Source organism: Gopherus evgoodei, chromosome 10 (genome assembly GCF_007399415.2).
Source record: "Gopherus evgoodei ecotype Sinaloan lineage chromosome 10, rGopEvg1_v1.p, whole genome shotgun sequence".
In the NCBI taxonomy this organism is placed as follows: domain Eukaryota; kingdom Metazoa; phylum Chordata; order Testudines; family Testudinidae; genus Gopherus; species Gopherus evgoodei.
In genome coordinates, this window is record NC_044331.1 from 722,482 (window position 1) to 738,347 (window position 15,866).

The following is a 15,866-nucleotide window of genomic DNA, read 5'->3' on the forward strand; positions in this document are numbered from 1 at the left end:
AGTGCAGACGCTGCCGAGCCCATGGGGGGGTTCTCCCTCGGCTAGCAATGCACCTCCTCAGGCAGCATTGGCTACACTGGGACCCAGGTCAGCCAGACTTTTCACACCCTTAACTGATGCAGCTAAACCAACCTGATTGTCCAGCACAGACCAGGCCTGAGAGAGAGAGGTGGCAGGGCCGCCCGGGGGGGGAGGAGGGGGCAAGTGGGGCAATTTGCCCCAGGCTGCGGGGCTCGGGAGCCCTGGCCCAGCAGTGATCCGGGTCTTTGGCCGGCATTTCAGCAGCGGGGGGCCCTTCAAAGTGCTGCCGAAGATGCAGAGCGACTGAAGAGCCCCCCGCTGCTGAAATGCCGAAGACCCGGACCACTGCTGGGTGAGTACAAGCACTGCAGCTCCGTCGGTTTGCCCCAGGCCCCTTGAATCCTCTGGGCGGCCCTGAGAGATGGAGCCTGAACTGGGCTTCAGGGCAGCGGGGCTGGTGAAGTGCTCTGGGCTGACCAGCACGGACCTTCATTTCTCTGTGCTGCCCGAAGGCCTCCCTAGGCGTGTCTAGGTGACTATAAACCCGACTGTTTTCACAGCGTGTCCCTGCAGTCGCTGGGCAGGGTGCTTAGCCCCTGCAGAGTGGGTGAGTCTGCCCGGCTGTCACAGTGGGACTCGCTGGGCAGAGGTTCAGCCTCTGGAGGCAGGGAGGCTGCATGGCCGACCCTGAAGGACAAATGAGCCCCTTTGGGGTGTAGCACTGATCCTGTGGCTCTGCCTGAGCACGCAGCTCCCCAATCTTTGCCAGAATGGGGGGTGATGTCCAGCTACCCATGGGCAGAGTGGCCTGTACAAGGCAGTGTGTGCCCTGCACACAGTGAGCTCCCAGGATGCCCTGGCACATGGAGCACCTTGGCAAGCCCATAAAGGCTCCAGATGGCTCGGCTAGGCTGGGCTGGTCACTCTCCTTCCCCACACAGGGCCTCCAGCACCCAGCAGTGTGTCCCAGACATGCCTGCCTCACCACGTCCCTGCCGCATGGTGTGGCCTGGTGACCAGGTGCGGCTCCAGGTATAAGAGACCGCAGGGGCGCTGGGGCTCAGGGAGGGCGAGCAGGCTGGGTACTCACCTGGGCAGGTGTCAGGTGTGCAGCCTGCAGCTCTGGAAGGAGAGCCCTGACCTGCGTAGCTGACAGGCGCTGCAGAAACCTCACCCCCAGCTCCGGAATGATGCCTCGCCAGGCACGCAGCTCCTGCGGCCCGACAGCAGCCAGGCTGGCAGAACGCAACAAATCCGCCAGCGCGTAGGCAACCTGCAAGCAGGAGGGGAGAGCAGGGCCAGGCTGGGCTTTCCCAGGTTCCCGCCGGGCAGGGGCTGGAGCCATGGGATCAGCTGGAGGAAGTGGGGGAATATTCTCAGACAGCCTTGGCCCTGCATTCCCACAGGCTGCGTCTGCCCAGGAGCTGCTGCACCCACTCCCACACAGCTGCACCTGGCACCCAGCACTGTCATGGGCCGATGCCCCTGCAAGCAGAGCCAGCTCAGCCAGCGGTTTGCCTGTTAGCCACATTCCCCCACAGCTTGGAGCAAGAGCCAACCAACACGGGCCCTGGCCACTCTCCTATCACCCCAGCAGCCCCCCTGAGCCAAGCCCTGCACTCTATGGCCCCCAGCCTCTGGGCAGGATGGGATGCAGAGCCCGGCCCTGGCCCTAAGGACTTCTCTGCCTCGCCACTGGTTCTGCCCCGAGGCTGGCTTCCAAGGGGCTTCCATTCCCTCCTGGAGGGAGGCCAGGCCCGGGCCTACATCCCAGTGGCCCCCCAGCTCGGGGCAGGACAGTCATGTTGCTAGCACACACACAGGAGCCCCCGCAGCAGCTCGGCTCACCCGCCCGTGCTGGCTCAGCACTCCATTGGCAGCGCATGCCAGCAAGCTCTGCTCCACCGGCCCCCAGGGGTCACGCAGTGGGGCCAGGACCTGCAGCTCTTCCGGGCTCAGATAGCAAGCAAGGGTCCCCAGCCTGGAGAGAGAAGAGAAGTCCCTTAATGGGGGGCAGGAGCCTGGGCCCCACAGAGTGAGCCTGCCCCAAGGAGTGGCACCACTGTGACCACTCCCCCGGGCCTTGCCACGACATGACACACACCCCGCACAGACTCTGCAGCCACGACATGATACCCATCCCCACAAGCCCTGTAGCCACAACACGACACACCCCCACACGGGCCCAGCAGCCACGATACAACCCCTCGCATGGCCCTGCAGCCACAACATGACACACACCCCCACAGGCCCTGCAGCCACGACACGACACCCCTCCACAGGCCCTGCAGCTACATCACGACACCCCCCCCGCACGGGCCCTGCAGCCATGACACGACACCCCCCCACACACAGGCCCTGCAGCCATGACACGACACCCCTCCACAGGCCCTGCAGCCACATCACGACACACCCCCACATGGGCCCTGCAGCCACATCACGACACACCCCCCCCACACGGGCCCTGCAGCCACATCACGACACCCCCCTCCGCACGGGCCCTGCAGCCATGACACGACACCCCTCCACAGGCCCTGCAGCCACATCAAGACACACCCCCACACGGGCCCTGCAGCCATGATTACCCCCCCCCAAGGGCTCTGCAGCCACAACACAACACACCTCCCGGACGGCCCTTGCAGCCACGACACGACACATCCACCCCATGGGCCCTGCAGCCACGACCCACCCCCACCCCACGGGCCCTGCAGTGACGATGACAACCCCACAACCCCCCGCGCGCTGCTCTCACCTGTGCACCTGCTCCTCACCAGCCCCACGGCTCACGTTTAGCAAGCTGTGTGCCACATGGCGCCCCTGGGCCAGCCCCAGCCGGACATCCTGCCAACCGTCTGCCAGCCCCTGGATCTGTGCAGCAGAGATCGGCCTAGTGCACTCGAGGGGCAACACCACCAAATCCTCCACAACACTCAGCTCCCAGGGACGTGGGGGGTCCCAGCCCATGGGGGGCAGGGCCTGGAGGGGAGGCTCCTGGGAAGTGGGGGTCCCAGCCCATGGGGTGCAGGACCTGGAGGGGAGGCTCCTGGGAAGTGGGGGTCCCAGCCAATGGGGCGCAAGGCCTGGAGGGCAGGTTCCCAAGAAGTGAGGGGTCCCAGCCCTTGGGGGGCAGAGCCTGGAGGGGAGGCTCCTGGGAAGTGGGGGATCACAGCCCATGGGGCGCAGGGCCTGGAGGGAAGGCTCCTGGGAAGTGGGGGATCACAGCCCATAGGGGGCGGGACCTGGAGGGGAGGCTCCTGGGAAGTGGGGGATCACAGTCCATGGGGCGCAGGGCCTGGAGGGAAGGCTCCTGGGAAGTGGGGGTCCCAGCCAATTGGGTGCAGGACCTGGAGGGGAGGCTCCTGGGAAGTGGGGGTTCCAGCCCATGGGGCGCAGGGCGTGGAGGGGAAGCTCCTAAGGAGTGGGGGTCCCAGCCCATGGGGTGCAGGGCCGGGAGGGGAGGCTCCTGAGGCCTGGGGATGAGGGAACACCGGGACTGAGCCTGGGAGCTAGGGAATGACGCAGAGACGGCCCCATATGACAGAGCCGCCGGCCCCAGGAACAGCAGACATGGGCTCAGCCCCCCCTCCAGCCCGGCCAGCGGTGACTGTCATGGGGCCATAGCCCTGCCAGCGCTGAGCTGCTGGGCCCCTGGCTGCACGGCGCTGCATCCCCACCTGCTGAGGCGTGAGCTGCACGAAGCAGCGAAGCGGCAGGTGAGGCAGCAGCGGCTGGATGGTGCGTAGGACGCCCGGGCGCCACGTCGGCAGGTCTCCGAGGAGCTGAGCCTGCAGCAGCAGCTTGGCAAAGGCGCTTTTCTGCACCAGCTTCATGTGGGGGCTGTGAGTCTGCAGAGCAGCTAAGCTGGAGGGGGCGGCACATTAGAGCTGGCATAGCCTGGAGACCCCACTAAGCTCAGCCCGCCCGGCGCCAAGCTTGCTCGGCTCCCCTCCCCCAGCACCCACAGGAGGTACCCAGTACCCGCTCCTCAGCCCTGGGGCACTCCCGCCCTGGACTGGACAGAACGGCCTCTGCAAGGCAGGCCGTGGGAGAGCAGGGGGTGAGAGCAGGGGCTGTGTGACCAGGTGAAGGGGGTCAGAGCTGGGGGTTAGAGCTGGGGCTTTGTGATCAGGTGCAGGGGGCTCAAAGCTGGGGGTCAGAGCAGGGGCTGTGTGACCAGGTGCAGGGGCCTCAGAGCTGGGGCTGCGTGACCAGGTGTAGGGGGGGTCAGAGCTGGGGGTCAGAGCTAGGACTGTGTGACCAGGTGCAGGGGGTCAGAGCTGGGGCTGTGTGACCAGGTGCAGGGGGGTCAGAGCTGGGGGTCAGAGCTGGGACTGTGTGACCAGGTGCAGGGGGGTCAGAGCTGGGGGTCAGAGCTGGGACTGTGTGACCAGGTGCAGGGGGTCAGAGATGGGGCTTTGTGACCAGGTGCAGGGGATGTAATGAACTAGGAATGTTCTTAATGTTTTCTCTGAATACGGTCTCGGTGCCTCAGTGTCCCCATGGCAGTTCTTAAGTATCTGGCAGAGCAAAGGGCCAGTGCACCTAAATGCCTGACACTCTGTCTCCTAGCAGCTGATGGCCTGGGCCCCCCCCTCTGCAAAGGTGCCAGCTGAAGGTGTTGGAGACAAAGGGATCAGGTGACCTCCTGGCCCGGGAAAGGGGCTGAGCAGAGAGGAGGGGCTGGGAGGGGTTGTTAGTCGGGAGCTGGCTGGGGTCAAGGGTGGAGGGCAGACCTGGGGGTCTGGCTCACTGCCCCCCAGAATGGACCCAGCCGAGGGGTCCGGTTCGTGGTACCTACAAGCTCTGTTTTAGACCTTGTTCCTGTCATCAAATAAACCTCTGTTTTACTGGCTGGCTGAGAGTCACGTCTGACTGCAAAGTGGGGGTGCAGGACCCTGTGGCTTCCCCAGGACCCCGCTGGGGTGGACTCGCTGTGGGAAGCGCACGGAGGGGCAGAGGATGCTGAATGCTCCAAGGAGAGACCCAGGAGGTGAAGCCGTGGGAGCTTCTTGCCCTGAACAAGTCTGCTCCAAGGGAGAGGAGGCTCCCCAAAGTCCTGACTGGCTTGGTGGGGAGCAGTTCCAGAGCATCACCCGGTGACTCTGTGACAGGGAGCTCAGAGCTGGGGGTCAGAGCTGGGGCTGTGTGACCAGGTGCAGGGGGCTCAGAGCTGAGGCTCAGAGCTGGAACTGTGTGACCAGGTGCAGAGGGCTCAGAGCTGGGGGTCAGAGCTGGGGCTGTGTGACCAGGTGCAGGGGGTTCAGAGCTGGGGGTCAGAGCAGGGGCTGTGACCAGGTGCAGGGGGTTCAGAGCTGGGGGTCAGATCAGGCCAGGGGCTGTGTGACTAGGTGCAGGGGGCTCAGAGCAGGGGGTCAGAGCTGGGACTGTGTGACCACGTGCAGGGGGTCAGAGCTTGGGGTCAGAGCTGGGGCTGTATGACCAGGTGCAGAGGGTCAGAGCTGGGGCTGTGTGACCAGGTGCAGGGGGCTCAGAGCTGGGGGACAGAGCAGGGGCTATGACGAGGTGCAGGGGCTCAGAGCTGGGGGTCAGAGCAGGCCAGGGGCTGTGTGACTAGGTGCAGGGGGCTCAGAGCAGGGGGTCAGAACTGGGACTGTGTGACCAGGTGCAGGGGGTCAGAGCTGGGGGTCAGAGCTGGGGCTGTGACCAGGTGCAGGGGCTCAGAGCTGGGGCTCAGAGCAGGCCAGCGGCTGTGTGACCAGGTGCAGGGGGCTCAGAGCTGGGGATCAGAGCTGGGCCTGTGACCAGGTGCAGGGGGTCAGAGCTGGGGCTCAGAGCTGGGACTGTGACCAGATGCAGGGGGTCAGAGCTGGGGCTCAGAGCAGGCCATGGGCTGTGTGACCAGGTGCAGGGGGCTCAGAGCTGGGAGTCAGAGCTGGGACTGTGTGACCAGGTGCAGGGGGTTAGAGCTGGGGTTTAGAGCTGGGGCTGTGACCAGGTGCAGGGGCTCAGAGCTGGGGGTCAGAGCTGGGGCTCAGAGCAGGCCAGCGGCTGTGTGACCAGGTGCAGGGGGCTCAGAGCTTGGGGTTAGAGCTGGGGCTGTGTGACCAGGTGCAGGGGGCTCAGAGCTTGGGGTTAGAGCTGGGGCTGTGTGACCAGGTGCAGGGGCTCAGAGCTGGGGGTCAAAACTGGGGCTCAGAGCAGGCCAGGGTCTGTGTGACAGGTGCAGGGGGCTCAGAGCTGGGGCTCAGAGCAGGCCAGGGGCTGTGTGACTAGGTGCAGGGGGTCAGAGCTTGGGGTCAGAGCTGGGGCTGTGTGACCAGGTCCAGGGGGTCATAGCTGGGGCTCAGAGCAGGGGCTGTGTGACCAGGTGCAGGGGGTCACAGCTTGGGGTCAGAGCTGGGGCTGTGACCAGGTGCAGGGGCTCAGAGCTGGGGGTCCCAGCTGGGACTGTGTGACCAGGTGCAGGGGGTCAGAGCTTGGGGTCAGAGCTGGGGCTGTGACTAGGTACAGGGGCTCAGAGCTGGGGGTCAGAGCTGGGGCTGTGTGACCAGGTCTAGGGGGTCATAGCTGGGGCTCAGAGCAGGGGCTGTGTGACCTGGTGCAGGGGGTCAGAGCTGGGGCTCAGAGCAGGCCAGGGGCTGTGTGACCAGGTGCAGGGGGCTCAGAGCAGGGGCTCAGAGCTGGGGCTGTGAACAGGCGTAGGGGGTCAGAGCTGGGGCTCAGAGCAGGCCAGGGGCTGTGTGACTAGGTGCAGGGGGCTCAGGGCTGGGGGTCAGAGCTGGGGCTGTGACCAGGTGCAGGGGCTCAGAGCTGGGGGTCAGAGCAGGCCAGGGGCTGTGTGACCAGGTGCAGGGGGTCAGAGCAAGGGGTCAGAGCTGGGCCTGTGACCAGGTGCATGGGGTCAGAGCTGGGGCTCAGAGCTGGGACTGTGACCAGGTGCAGGGGGTCAGAGCTGGGGCTCAGAGCTGGGACTGTGACCAGGTGCAGGGGGTCAGAGCTGGGGCTCAGAGCAGGCCAGCGGCTGTGTGACCAGGTGCAGGGGCTCAGAGCTGGGGGTCAGACCTGGGCCTGTGACCAGGTGCAGGGGTTCAGAGCTGGGGGTCAGAGCTGGGGCTCAGAGCAGGCCAGCGGCTGTGTGACCAGGTGCAGGGGGCTCAGAGCTGGGGGTCAGACCTGGGCCTGTGACCAGGTGCAGGGGGTCAGAGCTGGGGCTCAGAGCAGGCCAGGGGCTGTGTGACTAGGTGCAGGGGGCTCAGAGCTTGGGGCTGATCTGGTGTGTGTGTGAGGGGACTGGGGCACACTACAGGGCCCGCGGGGCTCTGGGAAGCCAGTTATGGGCATGCGGGGCACTGGGGCTCAGTGTGGGAGTGTAAGGGGCTCCAAGTGGGGAGCAGTTTGGGGTGAGGTGGGGCTAGGACTGAGGCAGAGGGTGTTACGGGGCACGTTCCTGGGGCCTCACTCACACGCTCTCGTTGGCCAGCAGGGCAGGCGGGACTCTCATGATGTCGGACACGGCCATGAACGGCATGAACTGCGACAGGTCAACAAAGAGCTGTGGAGTGAGCTGGGGGAAGCGGCCCATCAGCCGCGAGGCGAGAGACTGCAGCGCCTGCTCATCCGACATGGGAACCTGCCAGAACAGCATGTTGAGGCTCCCCACATGGTGGCAGGACCCCAGCCGTTGGGGGACAGCTGCCCCCATGCCCACACGAGGAGACTCCCTAACATGGGCCAATGGCCATAATGCATCCTCATCCCTAAGGCACCAGCGACCTACCCCCCTCCCGCTGGCGCATGCTGCCCACCTGCAGCCGGGGCCAGGAGCGGTGCAGCAGGGACAGGAAACGCTGCACTGCCTCGCTCTCCGCCGACAGCAGAAGCTGCTGGAAATTTTCCTGCGGCATCTGCAGGTATTCCTGTGGGGAAGGACAGCACGTCACAGCAGGGCCCACGGAGCTGTGTGGCCAGGGCAGGGCCCAGCAAGCCGAGCTAGGCTGGGCTCCCCATCAAACACAAGAGGGGAGCCCAGGGCAAGGTGCATGGGCTGTGGGAAGGTGGAAGCATCTTACTGGAGTACAGGGCACCCATGGAATCTGGGGCCGCAGGGAGGGGCTCTTGCCAGGGAGGGGGTGGAACAGCCCCCAGGCCCTGCTGAGCGGGGTCGGTACCTGCACAAGGACTTCCAGCACCGGGGCACCCTCTTCTCTTTGGATCAGATCCCAGAGCACAGGCTGCTGGAGAGAGCAGGAGAGATCTCAGCAAGGGACCCTCCGCTGGCCCATCCCCCAGGCACCCCTTGATCCCCAGCACGCCTGCGGCACCCCTCCGATCTGCGGGAAGGGGAATAAGCTGCGTTTGCCACTGGGGCACTGTTGCCAGGGCCAGAGGTGGGACTTCTCCAGAAATTTGGGCTCTTTCCCTCTGTCACTCTCCTGGTCCCAGGACAGTCCTGAATTCCAGCAGACCAACAGGAGCTCTTAGTCCAGAGATGGGTCATCTGGAACCCTGGCTGTGCAGGGCCTGACCCTTCCCCACAGCACAGGAGCCAATGGGCTGCCTGGTGCGAACGGGACAGGGGCACGCTAGGGCAGCAGCTGGGACTGTGCTCCCTGCAGTGGGCCACTGTGAAACCAGCAAGAAACGGTGTTAACCAAAGGCCCCTGGATCCAGTGCTGCCCAACAGTGCCCAGCCTGATGGGACCCAGAATCTCAGGGGGAGATTTGTGGGGCCTATGCAATTGTTCAGCTAGCTGTTAAATTCCCCATTATACCCCCAGTTGCTGCTGGGGAGCATCACAAACAGGGCAGCTCGCAGCCAGAGCTGAACGGGGGCTTGCTGACAGCCCTCGCCCCAGGGCATGACTAGGTCCTCAGCTCTCTGAGGGGGTCTGCTGGAGCCACAGAGCTTGGCGCGTGGCTCTAGCCAGAAGGGCCACTCCCTCCCCACCGGGCATGGAACCTAATCCACGGGTGTGAGGCAGTAGGGAGCGGGGCGGGTTGACCTGGGAATGTCATCTGTTTTACTGGGACTGTCTGCATGGGGGAGGGGAGAGCAGGGGGTGACTAAGTGAGGGACAGGACCTGAGCCTGTAACCTGAGCCAGGAAGGGGGGTGGCCTGGGAAACTGGACAAAGGGAGAGTGGGAGAAGGAGGGAGATAGATGATCATATTGGTCCCTTCTGACCTATGAGTCTATGAGTCTATGAGAGAGAGCCTACTGGAGGGGTTTTTGGTTTCAGTTTGGGGTTGGCTGGGAAGAGGCAGGGAACCCCAAGTCTGGGGTCTAAGTTCCTTGCCCCAGAGGGACCTGGCTGAGGGGTCCTGGTTGTACCTACAAGCCCTGCTTGGGACTGTGTTCCTGCAGTCTAATAAACCTTCTGTCTTACTGGCTGGCTGAGAGTCCCGGTGAATGGCAGGAAGTGGGGGGCGCAGGGCCCTGACTCCCCCATGCTCCGTGACAACGGGCTTCCCAGGAATGACCCCTATGAAGGAGCACTAGTCACTGCAGCATGCTGGCCCTGCAGAGGGGGCCGCTGCTCACCTGGCGTTGCTGGCTCTGGTTCTGGAGAGATGTGTTGTGCTAGCTGGGTGGCCAGCAGTTCTCCTGGGGCTTCAAGGGGGTTCTGGACTCAGCAGCAATTCACAAAGACCTTGGTTTGCAGCTGCTCAAAGCACCTGGTCTCCTGCTCTCTTGGCAGGTTTGCCTTCCATGCCAGACACCTCTGCCCTCGGCATGCCCAGCAGACATACACCAACTTGCTCTGCACATGGCATCTGCCACAACTCCTGCACTTTGGCAGGGGTTAGATGAGATGGGCTGCTGGTCCCTGTGGGTCTCTGATTTGTTTAGCCCACGCACACTGGAGGGGAGTATGGGCTAGGGAAGGGGCAGTGGGCTAGGACTCCAGAGACTGCAGGTCTGTTCCCGCCCCTGCTGGGCTGCAAGCCCTCATGCACCTGGTGTCAGGCCCTGTGAGAAGCTCAGCTTTCATGGTGAACCAAGGACGTGGCTGCAGAGGGAGCCTTGAAAACAAGCCCCAGAACAGCCCTGAAAGCAGGTGGCCAAGCAGCAGGACAAAATTCATTCTCTTGTCAAATCTCATGATGGTTAGGGCCTGACTCAGGATTTCTGGCCTCCCAGGGCTGGTGACATGGTGTCCGTGCAGCATCCAGTGCTGGGGGCCTGCTCTCCGCTGGGGGTTTGTGGTCGTCAGACAGAGCTGATGACAAGAGCAGTTTGGGGTCTGTCTGGCAGAGTGCTGGGCCCATGGCACATGCACGAACAAGTGCACCCAAGTGGTTGTGTCAGGGTTTGCAGCCATGAGTGATCCCACACCTCAGAGGTGCACAAAGGGTTGGAGCTTAGCCCCAGCATGGCTTGTGCAGCGAACCCAGGGCTGAGGCAGACTGGGAGCAGAAGCCTCCCATCAGCCTGCTCACTCGCTCAGAGGCAGGGAATGGCACCACTCACACTGAAGCAGCTCAGCAGCTCTTTCTTGAAGAAGGCATCATGCTCCTGCCTCAGGTACTGGCCCACGGCCTGCAGGATGCTCAGGGAGGAGTTCACCTTCAGCAAGGCCCAGAAGGAGCCATTGTCCAGGAGGCTGGAGAGCAGGATGGCCTCACTCAGCTGGTCCCTGGCTGCCTGCCCCACCTTGTCCAGCTCGGAGGAGGGCAGGGTGAAATCCAGCAGGTGCAGGAGATAGTTCATGCTGAGGATCCAGCGGGAAGTCTCCTCCTCGCAGTGCGTGAGCTGGGACACCAGCCCCAACAGGTAGGACGCAGGGTCCCGGCAGAGCCAAGATGCGTCCACGTGAGAGGAAATAGGCAGGATGTCCAGGAGGCGCTGCAGGAAGCACTGCTCATTCTGCAGGGAGTCCAGGCAGTGATCCATGAGCCAGTGGTGGGAAGACACCAAAGACTGGAGGAGGGAGGAATTCTCACACACCAGCTCCTGGAAGCGAGCAGGGTTCACCTCCCGGCACTGCTCCACCATGCTAGCGTTCGTGAGCTCCTGGAGGCTCCAGGCATGGAAATTGCAGGGATCAGAGTTCCTGAGCAGCGAGGAGTTCAGTGTCTTTGTCTGGAGCTGGTGGCCGTGGCAGAGTCTGAAGATCCAGGTGCTGCTATTTGCGGGCATCGCCTGCAGGCTCTCATTGGTGCACAGCCACTGAGTCCAGAGAGTCTGGTTTTCCAGAAAGCAGCTCCAGAAATCCTCCTGGCTCCAGGGGGCCCCAGGCAGCCCCTCTAGACAGCTGTCACTTTTGGGGGGTAGGGAGAGGTTGGCACACAACTTTTCCATCAGAGGCTGGTTGGGACTGGGCAGCTGCAGCAGGGAGGCATTGCTGCAGACCGTGGTGTTGAACTGGCCAGGGAAGTACTCCCTGCATGTCCTCACCCACATGGAGTCCCCGCTGGGGGAGGAGAAATACCAGGCGTAACTGGAGCATGCAGCCCCCAGGTCTGAAGGAGGCTGGCTGGAGCTGTCTGAGCCATTGAATAGGCTGCAGTAAAGATATATAGTGAAGTTGGAGATGCCAGGCAGGCCTGGGATCGTGTCATTGCAAGCAGACTCCAGAACCTCGGCTGAGAGCCAGGATGCACCCCAGGCGTCTCCAGATGCCCTCTTTGTGACTTGGGGGGACTTGCGGGCAGGCTGCATGCAGCTCAGGCTTGGTGGAGGAGATGTAAAGGTCCTAGCCTTGACCCCCAGGGTCCGGGCGTTCCAGCTGATGTTATGTCTGATGCCCCTGTTAGCAGCAGACAGAGGAGCTGGTCACACACCTCGCTGAGCCTCCCTCACTCTTTCCCTGGAGCCCATCTGCATGGGCTGGGGAAATCCCACATGCTCATCCTTGCCCCAAACCCTCTGGCCTTGCAATCCACACTCCACAGGGACACACTCTGCCGTCTCAGTCCTCCCACCACATCCCCCACACTTGGGCCCTGCCTCACTGCATTCCCCTCAGCCACCCCCTAGCCACGCACCTCCTTGCCCACGGCATAAACTGCCCCCACCCCCAGTGGGTGGTCCTCCTCCTCTGTGCAGCACTCAGCATTCACCTGGGACCCAGGCCGCTCTCACACCTTCCCCGCCTGACCCCAGTCCCCCCAGGCCAGGAGAGCCCCCTCCCCTCCCAGGCAACACAGCCTGTCCCAACGCAAGGCCATGGGGGGCATCAGCACCTGTGCAGGAACCAGCTCCATACACAGCCTGATTGTTAGGGGGTGTCACAGCCACAGCTGCCATGTGCCCTGCGATATCCCAGCCCCTCAACTAGCACAGCTCCCTCTTGCCTGTGCAGGCCCCGGCCACGGGGAAGGAAAGGGATGCCTCTTTCTGTCCTCCCCCCAGGAGGCGAGGGATACGGGCACAGAGCTCATGGGCCCAAGGTGGACCCAGCAGCTAGCACTCCCCTGCCCCAGCCCAGCCAGGCCCCACTCCGAGAGCTCCTCCAGCAACTCTCCCCAGGCAGACGAGCAGTTGGCTCTGGAGGTAGGCCAGGGCCAGAGGAAGGTTATGGCTGAGGCTTCTTTGCTGAAATCCCAGGAGCCCCTGAGCCCAGGCCCAGGGTGACCCTGCGTGGAGTCCGGCATGAGCAGGGGCTTTCCATCTAGGAGTGCTGGGAGCCCGTGCCTCTGACTGCTGGCCAGGCGCCGGCCCACGCCCATGACTCACCACAGCAGAAGCTGCTGCAGGGTCCCTGAAAAAGGAGAAGGGAAGGAATGAGTGAGCGTCTGGAGCCAGACTGTGTAGCCCGTGCCTGGCGGGCCTGGGGCCTGAGTGCCCCACGAGTCCTGGGAAGGAACAACTCACCTACGGTGCACCTCCCCTCTCGATCCGACTGAGGGACGCCGAGGGCCACCGAGATCTTGTCCACCAGCAAATCTGTCACATGCGAGACCTTCCTCCTGAAGCTGGGGTAGAGTGATCGGCCCATCTTCCGCAGGACGCGCTGCTTGGCCTCCTCCAGGGCCCCCCAGAGGGTGTCTGCAGAGCCTCCCTGAGAGTCCAGCCCTGGCTGCTTGGTCCGGGAGATCTGCAGAAGGCTGCTGGCATTGGGGTTCAGCTCTCGGATGGCCCCAGGCACCACGTGGAAGGGTTTAAAGCGTTCAGAAACCAGGACGGGGCCTGCAGGCTGCAGATGGACCCTTGGCTTCCAGTTGGTGCCTTCAAAGAGCTTCAGCAGTTGTGACACCCAGTCTGTGCTGGAGCTGCAGTTCCCATGGCCTGTCAGGATGCAATCAGTGCTCTGCAAGCCAGGGCTGCCCTGGCCCAGCACCTCAGTGAGCAGCGCCTGGGTCAGAGCCTCTCCCAGGCTGCTAAGCCGCGCCCAGTTCTGCTGCAGGAAGAGGAGCAGGGTCTGGTCTCTGCTGAAGAGGCTCAGCAGGCTGTGGATGAGGCTTAAGAGCATGTCCCAGTCACGGCTGCCCCTCAGTGAGATCAGGACATCCCTCAGCTGCAGAGCAGGGGTCGGGGAGGGCTGAGATAGGAGGTGCTGCAGCAGGCTCCCCCAGGGCATGGCCCCCAGTTCGTCCAGCTCCTGCCTCTCAAGGTGCATGGAGATGTTGTACAGAAAGCCAGAAATCTGGCTCCTGCTGCCGCGGCTCTGCCACAGGGCCCGGAGGGGGGAACTCCTGAACGTAGGCAGGATCCCCAGGGACTCCAGCCCCACCAGCACGCTCCTCACCAGAGACTTCACGTCCTCCTGCTGCCTCAGGCCTCCTGGAAAGCTGGACAGGACTGAGCCACCAGACCGCCGCCCGCCCTCCAGCATCAGGAAGGAGATGAGGTCTCGGACTGGGACCCTGTGCCCTTCCGGGGCTACTCCTGCAGGGGAAGCCAAGCTGGCTGAAAGGGCATGGAGCAGGGCCCCTGACTGAGAACAAGGGTCAGCCCCATACCAGTCAAGGACCCCATCTCCCTGCCCAGTGACTGTGAGGCCACATCACCCTGCAGCTGGTGAACAAGCAGCAATTCCCAGCCAATCAGGTACAGCACATTAGCGTCCATTGCTGCCCACCCGCAAGCTTGGCTCAGGCCCCCTTGCCTGGCCACCTGGGAGCATGCTGGGGCAGGGCCGGTGTCTCTCAGCTCTCTGCCAAGTGCATGGTGCCCTTCAGGGCTCCATAAGGCAGGACCTCCCCCAGCAGCTGGCTAAGTGAAGGGCGCTCCCCAGCATGTGTGGGGCCGGGACTTGGCGCTCATCCAGCTCTACCAATGGGCGACACCTGTCTCACGCCTTCCTCAGGTCTCCAAGAGGCGCTGAGCACCTGCAGTTCCCCGTGCCCCAGCTCTGTGCCTCTCCAGGAATCACTGGGCCCACCTGTGCATGGGGCCTGCTGCCGTGACAGTGCCTGAGCTCTCTGCACCCTCCTTTGCACGTTCACATCCCTGTCCCAGCCCTGTGGCGCTACAAATTGGTCATTGCTGTAGCCAGGCACACGCCACTCCCCAGAGAGCTGCCCATGGCGTTACTACCTGCCCTCTGGTAATGCACAAGCAACACCGACAGGTGGCAAGTGTATATCTGATCCAAGGAAATACCTTTTCATGCCACACAGTTCATCTGTGGGACTCACTGCCACAGGATATCACTGATTGGCCCGGGCAAGTGACATCTTCCTGTTATCAGGGGCTATCCTGCTGGGAGACACTAGGGGATGTCTGCCTGGACAGACTTATGCTACCTTTGCTGGGGCTAACATGCTAAAAATAGCAGGGCGGCCATTGGGGAGGCTCCAGCTAGCCACCCGAGCTCGGCCCAAGGGGGCTGGGAGGGCGTTGACTTGGAACTGTCCTGGGACAGGGTTTCCAGCACTTGGCCCCAGTCAGGGACGGGATGTGAGGCGAGTGAGGCCCTGCAGGACACCAGCCTGGCTTTCTGCTCCCTGCTGTCCCCTGTTCCCCTGTGAAGCGGAGACACTGCCTCTCGGGAACGTACTCCAGGAAGAGACGCTTGACATGCCGATGCCCCCCGTCCCCTGCACCCACACTCACCCGCTTGGGGCAGAGGTTGCAGCAGCAGCAGCCAGAAGCACCAGGGGGACAAAGCCATTTCTCTGTGTTCTTATGCAGGGCAGGAGCCCCCAGAAGCCAGAGGCTGGGGAAGCTGATGGTCACAGGGGAGCAGGGAGCTTGCTGCCAGGGAACAGGACCTGTACCATGACACCAGACGCTCTTAGCAGGGCTGGCAGGCGAATCCCAGCTCACCTGATCTCTTTCCGCCGGCTGAGCATTACTTACACCCAGGAAGGACGAGTCCAGCTCAGTGCTCACCTTACACTTTCCACTCAAAGGAAGGGGACAGGAGGGGAGGAATGCCAGAGACTGCCAGGGCACGAGGGCCAAGGGGCAGGTACCAGAGGCTGTGCTGGAACTCAGGAGAGCTGCGTTTGTTTCCTGGCTTTGCCACAGACTCCCCTTGTGGCTTTTGGAAAGTCACTTGGGCTCAGATCTATTGAAATCAATGGATGGGAAGAACCACAATTTGGTCAGGGTCTGTGCAGCCCCCAGCACCCAGGGGCCCCCATCTCGGTTGGAGTCTGTGCAGCCCACGGCACCAGGGGGCCCCCATCTCAGTTGGGGTCCGTGCAGCCCATGGCACCAAGGGGCCCCCATCTCAGTTGGGGTCCACGCAGCCCCCAGCATCCGGGGGCCCACATCTCAGTTGGGGTCCGTGCAGCCCCCAGCACCAGGTGGCCCCCATCTCGGTTGGAGTCTGTGCAGCCCACGGCACCAGGGGGCCCCCATCCCGGTTGGGGTTCGTGCAGCCCCCAGCACTCAGTGGGCCCCCATCTCGGTTGGGGTCCATGCAGCCCCCAGCACCCAGGGGCCCCCATCTCGGTAGGGGTCTGTGCAGCCTGCGGCACCAGGGGGCCCC

General features: G+C 63.3%; 1 protein-coding gene across 1 annotated transcript in view; it reads right to left on the minus strand.

Moving 5' to 3' along the window:
• The window catches only part of STRC (stereocilin), a 39,883-nt gene extending 24,842 nt beyond the window's left edge, over window positions 1-15,041 (minus strand). Inside the window, exons 1-11 of the mRNA XM_030578177.1 lie at window positions 14,984-15,041; window positions 12,800-13,813; window positions 12,662-12,686; window positions 10,454-11,732; window positions 8,151-8,213; window positions 7,788-7,898; window positions 7,446-7,612; window positions 3,696-3,882; window positions 2,774-2,889; window positions 1,870-2,002; window positions 1,112-1,294 (exon numbers count right to left, since the gene is read on the minus strand). Of these exons, the coding sequence (XP_030434037.1) occupies window positions 1,112-1,294; window positions 1,870-2,002; window positions 2,774-2,889; window positions 3,696-3,882; window positions 7,446-7,612; window positions 7,788-7,898; window positions 8,151-8,213; window positions 10,454-11,732; window positions 12,662-12,686; window positions 12,800-13,813; window positions 14,984-15,041 (3,336 nt within the window). The remainder of the gene's footprint in view (window positions 1-1,111; window positions 1,295-1,869; window positions 2,003-2,773; window positions 2,890-3,695; window positions 3,883-7,445; window positions 7,613-7,787; window positions 7,899-8,150; window positions 8,214-10,453; window positions 11,733-12,661; window positions 12,687-12,799; window positions 13,814-14,983) is intronic.
• Between the last annotated feature and the right edge of the window lie 825 nt (window positions 15,042-15,866).